Below are 11,544 nucleotides of genomic sequence, written 5' to 3'. Positions count from 1 at the left end.
GTTAAAAGTGCTTAGAGGGGCGGAGGTGGTGACTGATCCCCTCCAGGATGATCTATTGTTGTTTCTCATCAATCAGGGTTATTGATCACCATAAGCAAACGGGAGGAAATAATATATTATAGGCGAAGGGAGTCTTATGTCTTCACATAGCAAAGCAGCAGTTGTTTTTGTCCATTACATAACAGAGAGAGGCAGTCATTGATGCGAAATCAACCGTGAGAATATGTTTAATCATGTCGTGGGATGGAAAACAGAGCAGGTAGGAAGAAGTGAGTTATGGGGAAGTTGATAAGGACAATGAATGTAAGTACAGGAGAGACTAAAAAAGGGGTAAAAAAAAAAAAAAAAAGACAAGTACTTGACAAGTGAATCTACATGAAGGAAAGAGGTAATTACAAATGTGCCAAAATATTTAAAGCTTCAAGTTGGAATGTAGACTGGCAACATGCCTGAAGATAAATACACGATTATATCCTCATTAACACTCACACATTTCTACTGTATCCACACACCCCAACATGCATTCCTATAGTCTGTTTGTGACAGCTGTCTGGAGCCTCTAGACAGATTTATGCACAATTCAGATACACACATAAAGATACATATATATTTTTTTATTATTGTTTTTGCAGTAGAGAAACATTTGTTCGACATTTATTGTTCTCACATTAAATGGTGTAACAAATAAAATATATTACATTTTCATACAAAGTGCTTTGGAATGACACTGCTTCAGTCTGTCCCGATGTGACTGATTCATATCTGAATCTACAGGCTGAGACTGGTATTCTCAAGGTTGTTTGACTGAAACAGACTGAGACAAGGCGTGTCCCATTTTCTCTGACAGTCCTGAATAATGCTTCTACTGTATGATGGGGCTTTAAAGAATGCTAATGGGGCTGTGAAAAGCCAACGAGATGTGTCAGGGGTCTGGTCTACATTAAGTAGAAACAACACACTTCACTAGCTTTGTTATTGTTTCTATAACAATTTAATTAGGGGACTATAATTACAAACAGCCACTGTCTATTACAACTTCATCAATTAACTTTATAGCCCATGCTGAATAGTCAGCATTTAATTTTGCATTTCCCTATGAGAAAATTCATGAAAATGTTGAAAAATCAGTTTCCAACAGTGTCATTGGTGACAATAGTCAAGAGCAAGAGCAGTGGCTTAGTTGGCCTAACAAATAATAGAGTAAATGCAATGCTGTTCTGCTCAACACAAAGTAGATAAAGGTGTAAGACACAGTACGTACAACAGCAGACAGCAACACACAAATCATGCATGTTGTGCAATATACAGGAAGAAAATTTAGCAACAATACATCTTGATGAAGGCTCTATCAGCCTTAAAGGATTAGTTAGATATTTTGAAAAATAAGCCTATTCGCTTTCTCGCCAAGAGTTAAATGAGAAGATCAATACCACTTTTATGTCTGTATGGTAAATATGAAGCTGGAGCAAGCAGCTGGTTAGCTTAGCTTAGCATAAAGGTTTGCCTACTTCTGTCAGAAGGAAGCAAAATTCACCTTCCAACACCTCTAAAGCTCATTATCTCTAAATAGTTTCCAGTAAAACCAGAAATTGATGTTTTTATGCTTGTGTTTTTGTTTGGATCAACCAAACGATATATATATATATATGACATGTCAATTACAAGTGGCAACCTCCGGAGCTGAAAAATGAAGCTAATGCACAAGTGCCAAAAACTGCTTTTCCACAAATGGCCACTTGAAGCTGGCTCCAGAAGCAAGTCAATCCCCATAGACCACCATGTTAAAATGCCCAACTTTACAGCTAAAATAAACATGTTTACAGCCTGGTACAAAAAGCAGTTTTGGGTATAGGTAATTTCCCCTTTCATGACAACTGTATGGGGAGTGAATTTTTTTATAACTCACCCGTTTAAATTTTGTTAAGCCGTAAAGTTATGCATAATTAAGGATGTGGCCACTTTGAGTGACAGGTCGCTAGCCGCTAGGTGGCTTGTTTCAGCAAATAGGCTTCATTTGGCCAGCCTCAGCTCCATCTCTTTGCCCATTTTGGATTAGCCGAGAGTCAGGCGGAGTCAGGCACTGCCAAGATGGCGACAGCTGGAGCCGCCCACTTTGAAGTTCAAACCCGCTCTTCAGAAACCAATGGGTGATGTCACGGTGACTACGTCCATATTTTTTACAATCTACGGTCAATTGGTGAGCTTTAGAGGTTCTGGCAGGTAGATTTTGTTACCTTTAGACTATGTATGTAGAGTTTCCAGTTTCCAGTCTTCATACTAAGCTTAGCTAACCAACTGCTGGTTGGTTACATTCACTGTACAGACATCAGAGTGATATTGATCTTCTCATCTAACTCTTGGAAAGGAAGTGAATAAGCATATTTCCCAGAATGCTGAACTATTACTTTTTGATTTAAAACACAGTCATTGCTAACAGTCCTTCAGAAAGGCTGAATTTATAAGTGCAAAATGCCATTTTCCGGTACTCTTCCTCCTTAAACCATTTGATCCGTCGCTCTCAGTAGTTTGGCCCCATCATCTCAGGGAGTGATTGGCAGGGGGGAGGTAGAGTGCTCAGTGATGCTGGTGGCTTTGAAATTAGATGGCTGCGACGGCGTGTTGTGGCACTGTGTCCGTTGGTATACTCTGAGGCAGTCCGTGAGTGAGTCTCTGAGGAGAACAATACTTGGCTTTATGTGCTTTTTGTCCCACTTGGCATGCATTACAGGATTACTGAATGCCGTACTTTGTCTCCAGCTCTTCGGCTGCCTGTCCCAGGTGCATCTTTCTCAGTTTATCTAACAACTCCAGCATCAACGGCCGGTGCAGCATTCCACCTCGTCCTCCTGTGCCAGCTCGTGACCCTCGCTCTGCCCACACCCTTAGCATCTGGTAGTGAGCCTCCTGGCAGGACCGGTGATCCATCTCTGCCCGTTCAATGTCTGTATCTGTCACACCGAGAGAACGCACCAGCTGCTTCACCTGCAGCACAGGTACCAGGTCTAGCACCATGTAGATCAGGTCAGGGACTGCAGAAGGGAGTGGACAGTAGGGAGGAGGGATGATGATGAGGGGAAAAGAGAAAAGGATTAGCACAACAGGTTTCTGTATGTTTGAACTGACACACAGCGGACCATTGGTCAGGAGCATGCACATCATCAAATACACTCACTCTTGATTTCTAGTGGGACACAGTCAGGCAGATTGAACGGCTCCTGCTCACTCCCAGGGCTTTGGGGAATGGCCTTTAAACCCTTATCTGAGGGTTCCTCACTTTGGACCAGAACCTGCAATGAGACAAGGGTAGATATAAGGTTATTGACTGTAGATGTACATCCAGTATAGAAAAGTAATCACAGACAGTTAAATCACTGTACTTCAAGTGACTCCGGGGAAGAGACATCAGATGATTGGGAGGTGCGTTCCTGCAACTTCTTCTTGGTAAGCCATTTTGTGATCATGTAGGTGATGAGAGATGCCACCGCCAATAATACTATTGCCACAGTTACACCTCCAGCAATTATGTTGGTAAGTAATCTATTTTCACTCTTAGGAACTTCTGAAGGGACAGGAGGGACACACAGGGAACAAGACATGAAGATGGATTCACATTAGAAATGCAATTATGTTTTTAAACAGTCTAAATTACATTCATTCATTTATAAAGAAGCCAGAAGAAGTTACTGAATATCTGACCAACTCTCTCACAGACTGTTCTTGTCACCTTTTTGATGCTAAACAAGAACATATGATTGTTCAACCCACATTTGATCCTTTATATCAGACTGCTATTCAACATCTGTCATCAGTGCAGTTGTAGTTCTGTATGTATCATTTGAAACCACATAATTACACCAGATTCTTGTATAATTCATAAGGCCAGATAATTCAATATATTCAAGCATTTTTCCAATCACAAACAGCAGAATTTATGGCTAAGTAGAGTTTGTCACCAATATTTACTATAAGGTTGTAAAAATCCTACAATAAACTGATGTGTTCACTCTTTCAAATGAAAGCTGGACTGAAAAATCCCAAAATCACACCTTCTCACACATCCCTGATAAAGGGGCTCACCTGTTGTAGGCTTAACTGGCAGACAGTGGTTTTTGCACTCAGATGTACAACTGTGGAGAAGAAGGAGAAACTTTCACAACACTGAGGAGGAAGTAGCATATCGTAAGAGGAACTGATTAACACAAAGGCTGAGACTCAGACAATGGCAAGTTCTAAACACTATGGTGACTATGAAATGACGTGTCATTTCATAGTCACCATAAATCATGAAATTACTTTGTATTGTATGTGGTTTATGCAAAGTGTAGCTACGGATCATGTGATCTATGGACAGTGGGTTTCTCTAGGCTCCCCTCTTTTTCTATTTTTGACAAATATGACTTTGTCTGCTGGACTGGAGGTATTCCTCATTGAAATGATGTGTTCTGGGCACTGACAGAGCTCGCTTCCCTTTTCAAAATCTGCCAAAGTGAGCAATATTTCTAACAAAGAAAAGTTTTGACATTTAACTCCTTTGCCTAGTATAAGAGAGTTACAACAGACAGTTTGTTTGCATTTTTGTATTTAAATTTCAACCAAAGTGTGTTTCAAATCTACAGTAGTATAAAATGAATGTCTAAAAATTTTTTATAAATATACAGTATAATATAGGACCTAAAAGGGAATGTTAATTCAGATAGTTCAGGGGTCCTCCCTCAGTAAACAAGGCATATATTGGGGGAAATAAGCTCAGAAGGCAGTACAGTCTATTTAAAGATCCCCTCCAGGCATGTTTACTGACATATAAAAATAATAAAGTAAAGTTTAATTCTCAGTGTTTGTGCACTGGAGGCTTCAAGTTTCCACATAACACTTGTGTATGTTGCATACTGGACCACTACTTGTTGTGAAGTCATAAATCGTGCTTGTAGGTACATGCCTTAAACTCAGCCCTCTAGTGTCAAACTCTGAATAGTGAAGCTCAAACATCCAACTGAATTAACAATAAGAAAAACACATTTGAGTGAGTGGAGGGAGGCTTTAACAAACAAGCACTCATTTATTAAATGTTACAAAATCAGCATTCATCAGTAACCCAGTTTTAGTGTTTCGCAACTTCTCTCTTCTCTTGCCAACAAATGGAAAGACTGAAAAAAGTAGGAAGTTTGCTGCAAGTTTCAATTCAACAAACCAACTTCCCCATCAACACAACTTAAAATAAAAACATCACACACGCAGTCTGAGAACAAAGCCCACACCCAGTAGTATACTCACTTCTTGCATGGTACACACTTGTCGCTGAGTTTGTAGTAATTCACCTTACATTCACACACAGTGTTGCTATTTGGTGTACCTGTGCACGACAAGAATAATTCAATTTAGACTACAGTGAAGAAAATACATCACAGGCAGGAACTTTTACTTAGACATAAGTGACTATAATTTATTACATTGCCACATCTCAGGACTTACATGCTTGTTTTTCCTTTTCATCAGGTCCACATTTTTTACATGTCCAACACTCAGATGTTTGTGAGTCAATTTGATATTTATAAAAACCGTCTTCACAGCGACAAATAGTGTTTGAGTCGGGTTTACATTCTGATTCCACAAGTTCATGCTTTGCTGCCGTGGGGAAAAAGTTGAAAAAAGAGAAACAGAAAGCAAAGCAAACCATTACCTGATGCAACATGGGTAAATTCAAGAAGTGAAAATGACTTTAAAAAAAAAAAAAGGTCATGTCAATCTACCTTTGCATTGTTTGCAACGGAAACAGTTGCGGAAGAAGTTCACCTGGGCCGTGTACTGTCCAGGGGGACACTGCGTACAATTACTTCTTTGACCCTCAGCCTGACACTTTTCCACAAGCTTAAAACCTGGACAACATGACAAGAATAGATGGTGAAGACTATAGAAGTGAAAGTCTGCCTGTGTGATATTTCCAGCACGCTCCTCTTAATCACGTGTGGTGTGCAAGAGGCCACACAGTACCTGCAAGGCATTTGTTGCAACATATTCCGTTGTCATTTTCATAGTCCCCAGGTGGACACGTCTTCTGTAATGACACCAAAGTGGGAACGAACATGCACTGCAACACAGAATGCACAAAGTTGGTAAAACAATATCCTTTTTTTCATTTAATTTGCATTGATATCATCACAATAACAACAATATTATGTTTTAATGTCTTAGTGAAATACAATATCTAGTGAAGCACTTCAAGACTTTCTCACCATGAGGAGCAGTATTGTGCTAAAAGAGGCTTTTTTGTTCCACCTCCCACTGTGTCTAGCTCCCTCCATTGTCTTACAGGTTTAGCTCAATCCATCTGAGGCCACCTGCAAGGAAAACAATCTGTAAAACACCTCTGACAGCCAAAGACATACTAATAAAGTTATGTTAGACTTCTGCTGAATGACGAACAGACACTGTCACACTGTGGACACACACACACACACACACACACACACACACACACACACAACAAAATAAAACCAATCATTTTATTTCTTAAATGTACTTAATTTTAGGGCTGCAACTAATGATTATTTTCATTATCGTTTAATCTGCTGATTATTTCCTCGATAAATTGATTAATTGTTTTGTCTATAAAATGTCAGTCAACTCTTAGAGCTCAAGGTAACGTCTTCAAATGTCTTGTTTTGTCCGATCTACAGCAGTCCAAATCCCCCCAAAATTCAGTTCATCAGGTATGACACAGAAAAGCTTCAAATCCTCACAAGCTGCAGCAAATATTTGGCATTTTTCCTAAAAAAAAATGAGTAAAAAGTTTTTTTTCAGGTATCAAACTAGTTGCCGATTAATTGTCTGTCGATCGACTCATTGATTAATCGACTCATCGTTGCAGCTCTACTTAATTTTATGATAAAATCCAGATTAATTCATCTGTAACTATGCCATAAAGTTAAGGTTGGGCATTGACAACATCCAGTTCCAAAATTCCGAATCCAAAGGAATCATTAAGAAATTGTAATTTCGATTCTGCTTATCGGTACGTAAACGCGCTAAATATCTGTCAGGACCTGTCTACGTCATGCATTAACGCAACAGCATGTCGGTTTGTTTACATACGAGCAGGCATGGTCAACATCACAACAGTGCTGACAGAAAGTTGGACCACAGTAAACGCTCTGAAGTGTGGCTTCACTTTATGAAAGAAAACGACAAGCCGAAGTGCAACGCATGTGGGAAGATAATTAGCTATAAGTCAGGTTGAACATCCACTCTGACCAAACATTTAAGCTAGCACGACGTCGCTCTTCTAGCCCGAGTGTGTCATCAGCCGGTGTTAGCACTTCCAGTACAGTCAGGGATATCAAGCCGTGATACACCGTCTATGTATGTAAGTTACTGTTTCCTGTTGTCATCGAGCTGTCGCTTTCCCACTTTTTCGTGTTGCACGGCTCAGTATAGAAACTCCTCAGCTGAGATAATAAAATACGATCCAGCAAGTCCGGTTGGAGAAAAAGATTATTGCGTTTAAAGTCTGATCAGATAAACCCTACATAGCGGTTTATAATATTCACAGACTGGATTTTACAGCTCTGGGAAGTTATCATGCTGCAACCCTGTTTACTTCAGCGTACACGTGACGTTTGTGTCCGCGGACCTCCGAAAAAAAGGATGAATGGAACCGCGTGCGCGTCCGCGTGCAAGTCCATGAATTGGCCTTTACAGTGATAAAACACTATATTACTGAGGGAAAGATGAGACAGAAAGTACTAAAAACAAAAGCAGAATGTTCAGTTAAAAAGACTTTGAATTTACTTATTTTAATGAAACAATAAAAGTCAAAGTAAATGCTTTGAAGAATAAAGATATTTTGATTATCTTAACATTTGACCTCTTTTTTTCATCATATTGGAATCGAAACTGGGAATCAACAAGAACCGCAATCAATTAGCAGGATCAGAATCGATGCAATTCAAACGATATCCAACCCTACATACAGTAGTTTATTTATTTACTGTTTATTTATTTAACAAGGTACTTTTTTTTTTTTAGCAAATAGTGGCTTTAGTCATCTATTTGGATGGTCTGTTGAGATATTTTTACAAATATCGGATCAATTGCCACCAATCATGGACCCACGAGTCACCTTTCATGTAGCACCACTAACAGGTCACAGTTTGTCGCACATCACACCTCATGACACTTTTGCAGTAACATGCAAAAACATGTTAGTTCACGAACAAGTCCAACACCCTGCTCTCCCTTACTAATCCAAATCACCTGTGTAGACCTGTATAGGTGTGTCTGACCCTTTTCTCTCTTGTTTGTCACAGTTCTCAAAACCCTCCCACCCCCAAACCCCGTGGGTTTCCATTGGGTGCTCCGGTTTCTTTCCACCATCAAAGACATGCATGTTAGGGTCAATACTTCCATCTCAGTAATCCTCCTTCTCCCTCTTTCATTATAGGAACCACTGAGGGGATGATGAAGCAGAGAGCTCATCAAGACACTCCCCCCAACCCCGAGTCTTGACCCTCAGGTTCCTAGATGCTCCAGCCACATCACGACTCCAATTGACCTCTCTCATCCCTCCCCTCATCCCCTTTCATCCTACCGTACACAACCTCGTCCAACCTCCAGCTCCTGTTCGTCCCCCAGGGCGATCGACCCTCTTCGTCCTGCTCCTCTACCCCAATCATCCCACCGCAATTGACCCTCATCCAATTCTTCCCAAATCTTCTTGCCAATAAACTATTCTTTTAAATACTGTTACTGTTTTTTATTATACAGACTGTATTGATTGCATGATTGCTGACTCTGCTATTTTGAACATAATAAATGTATTGTATCATGTTTGTTTAGCTTTTTTAAACTTTGCTTGGCTGCAGGGCCCCATTAGCCCCTCCTTCCCCCCACTTCCCACCCCATTCTCACACTGGTCTGCTATGCAGTAAGTTGATTAAACATGCAACATATACGTACGGTGAGGAGGTTCTTCAAACCAGATTTTGACAAAAGAGAGTCAAGTAAATGAAGCAGGGTCCACTTTAAGGTGATTTAGATGTGCATATGTACACCTGCAGTTGGCAACATAACACTTTAAACTTGCTGAAGGTCAGACCACATCTGACATTGTAGAGCTGAGCCTGACAAGCTGAGCCTGAGATGTGGTTAGAGTGCAGAATAAACCCTTCTGTTTTCAGTAACGACATAGTTTTTCCTCTGCCGGCAACCTCAGGTCACATTTTAATGTTTTTTTTAACCCAACAGCAGCGAGGATCAAAAGAAGAGAAGAACACTTTTCATTCACAATGTTTGTTTTGTGGTGCTGTAGACTTCTAGGGATTTAATAATTGAAGGCATGAATCTAAGTAGAGCTGCAATGATTACTCGGTTAATCAATCAACAGAGAACTGATCGCTGACTATATTGATAATCAAATAATCTTTCTAGGTTATTTTCTTAAGAAAAAATGTCAAAAATTTCTGGTTCCAGATTCTTAAACATGAATATTTTCTAGTTTCTTTAGTCTTCTATGAAAGTAAACTGAATATCTTTGGGTTATGAACCGATGTGATTGTCGTTTTTCACCTTTTACAACTTTTTACAACTAATTGATTAATTGAGAAAATAATTGACAGATTAATCAATAATGAAAATAATTGTTAGTGGCAGTCCTAATACTAAGGAATTGTTTGAGTGATTTATTCATTAATGCACTAGTAATTAAGGGGTCTTAAAACCTTTTTGCATGATTTACTAAACATACAGTACTAAATTCATCCAAATTCATCAAAACTCAACATTAATTGACTCCTGACTCTTGACCTAATTATCTCAATTACCAGCTCAATTCACCCAAATTACATATTTTTTCCACATATCACAAGTCATATTGAACAGTTCAATTAGTTTCAGAATAACCTGTTATGGCTTTTAGACATCCATCACTCATTTCTCTAATAATTTCTCCTGTCAACCCAGTTTAAGGAGGCGAATGAAAGTTTGTTGAGGTGCTCAAAGCATCAGGAAACTCAACATCAATTATCTCTCCTGAACCAATTCCCCACTTATTAATCAGGACGATCCATACATTTAGCTATGATCAAGTTTTTACCGCAACATATATTTTAACAGGTCTGTGTATCATCTCGAGTAGTGTTCTCTTGGGAGGGAGAAGTGGATTGTTTGACAGCTCAAAACGAAACTTACAATTTGTGAGGACGACCGGAGCAAGCAAAAAAAAAAAAAAAAAAAACTCTCGTTAAAATGTTATTTGGTTGAAAGGTACATAACTTATTGTTTTATTTTAATGCTAAATAACATCTCTGAATTTATCCTTAAACTGAGATATAAAGAGATTAATGATAAGTAGCTGAACATAAAGTCAGCGGGGTCATTTAAGGTAATCTCGAAAATTAATATTAAGTTTCCTCACCACTGACAGCCTTTTAAGGGGATTTAACACATTTAAAAGAAATTAATTCAAACGCTGTTAACTGTTTAAATACGTATTTTTGTTGAAAGATAATGACTTACTTGGTTCACTGTCGTTTTAAAACAAACAAAACTTTTTCTTTTTTTTTTTTGAGCAGCTGTTGGCATTTCGATCACTTCCCTGTCGCAACCGAAACAGACTCAATCAGACTCTTGACGACTTTAAAAGTAACTTTAAAAACTTCAACTCTCACCCTGACGACTTACTTACACTACAGGTAACGTTGACGCATGTAAGAACTAAATCTATACTGAACTTTTACATTTTTTTCTCGCGGGTTTCGGTTTGCTTAGTACACCACATAGACACCCACTGAAGCCTCAGAGCGATATGAATCTCCTCTTCCCACAAACTGTCATGCAGAGTTATTTTACCGTCACTTACCTGGACAACCAGTGGCAGGCGAACGATGTCACTTTACTTCAGGTCCATATCACGGCATGAATGTATATTTAATTGGACATAGGTCATTATTGTTTTTGCTGAAAGGAGCAGCGGCAACGTTGCCCTGCTCTCGATTGAGTACGAGCGGAGGCGGTTCCCCAACAGGAAACACTGCGTCACTTCAAGGAATTGTGAGGTTTGTCAGGAAAAAGGCACCTGTGGGAATGAAACACATTTAAACCTGTTTCGTGTGCAGCATAGACAGGTGAGATATATCTGCAAAGTGACTCACCGTCAGATTATTATCTTAATGAAGCGGATAAGAGACAGTCAGTTCCCACATCCGCAGATTTTACAATTTACAGTTTCATTTAGACGTTTTTTATCTAAAGCGACGTGAATGTGAGAGCTGATACAACACAGTGACTAGTCAGATCAGCAACACGATTAAGTGCCATAAAGTTAAGTTTGAGTCAGGTGCCAACAGGCAGTGCATAGAGCCCGACCGATATATTGCTCAGACGATATTATCGATTGATATTAGCCTATCATAGATATATCAGTATCAGCATACATGTTGTCTGCTATGTGCCAATATATATATATTAAGTTTAATAGGCAATATTTTGTGTATATTTGACCCTTTTTCTTAATTCAAGTTTAATATATATGTACATATGTTGTTTTTTTTT

The 11,544-nt window shown here is 39.2% G+C and overlaps 1 protein-coding gene and 1 long non-coding RNA gene across 4 annotated transcripts; one reads left to right on the top strand and one right to left on the bottom strand.

The window, feature by feature from the left end:
- Positions 1-599: 599 nt before the first annotated feature.
- Positions 600-11,412, bottom strand: tnfrsf1a (tumor necrosis factor receptor superfamily, member 1a). Of its 3 annotated transcripts, XM_044360195.1 has the most exons (11): positions 11,145-11,408; positions 10,853-11,068; positions 6,231-6,335; positions 5,989-6,085; positions 5,748-5,873; positions 5,470-5,622; positions 5,272-5,350; positions 4,078-4,127; positions 3,378-3,559; positions 3,173-3,287; positions 600-3,029 (listed from the first exon to the last, which is right to left on the bottom strand). In XM_044360195.1, the coding sequence occupies exons 3-11, from the start codon at positions 6,297-6,299 to the stop codon at positions 2,731-2,733; spliced, it is 1,170 nt and encodes a 389-aa protein (XP_044216130.1). In that variant the 5' UTR covers positions 6,300-6,335; positions 10,853-11,068; positions 11,145-11,408; the 3' UTR covers positions 600-2,730. The 3 variants fall into 3 exon arrangements, with proteins under 3 accessions (XP_044216130.1, XP_044216132.1, XP_044216131.1); XM_044360197.1 differs by having other exon boundaries at positions 3,378-3,556; positions 10,853-11,412; XM_044360196.1 differs by lacking the exons at positions 10,853-11,068; positions 11,145-11,408 and adding an exon at positions 7,545-7,717.
- LOC122988085 lies at positions 6,554-8,737 on the top strand. Its single transcript, XR_006404694.1, has 2 exons — positions 6,554-7,360; positions 8,438-8,737. It is a non-coding gene; the product is annotated as an uncharacterized LOC122988085 (long non-coding RNA).
- Positions 11,413-11,544: the final 132 nt, after the last annotated feature.

This window comes from Thunnus albacares, chromosome 8 (genome assembly GCF_914725855.1).
Source record: "Thunnus albacares chromosome 8, fThuAlb1.1, whole genome shotgun sequence".
Taxonomy (NCBI): Eukaryota; Metazoa; Chordata; class Actinopteri; order Scombriformes; family Scombridae; genus Thunnus; species Thunnus albacares.
This window is presented reverse-complemented; position numbering and strand designations above follow the sequence as displayed.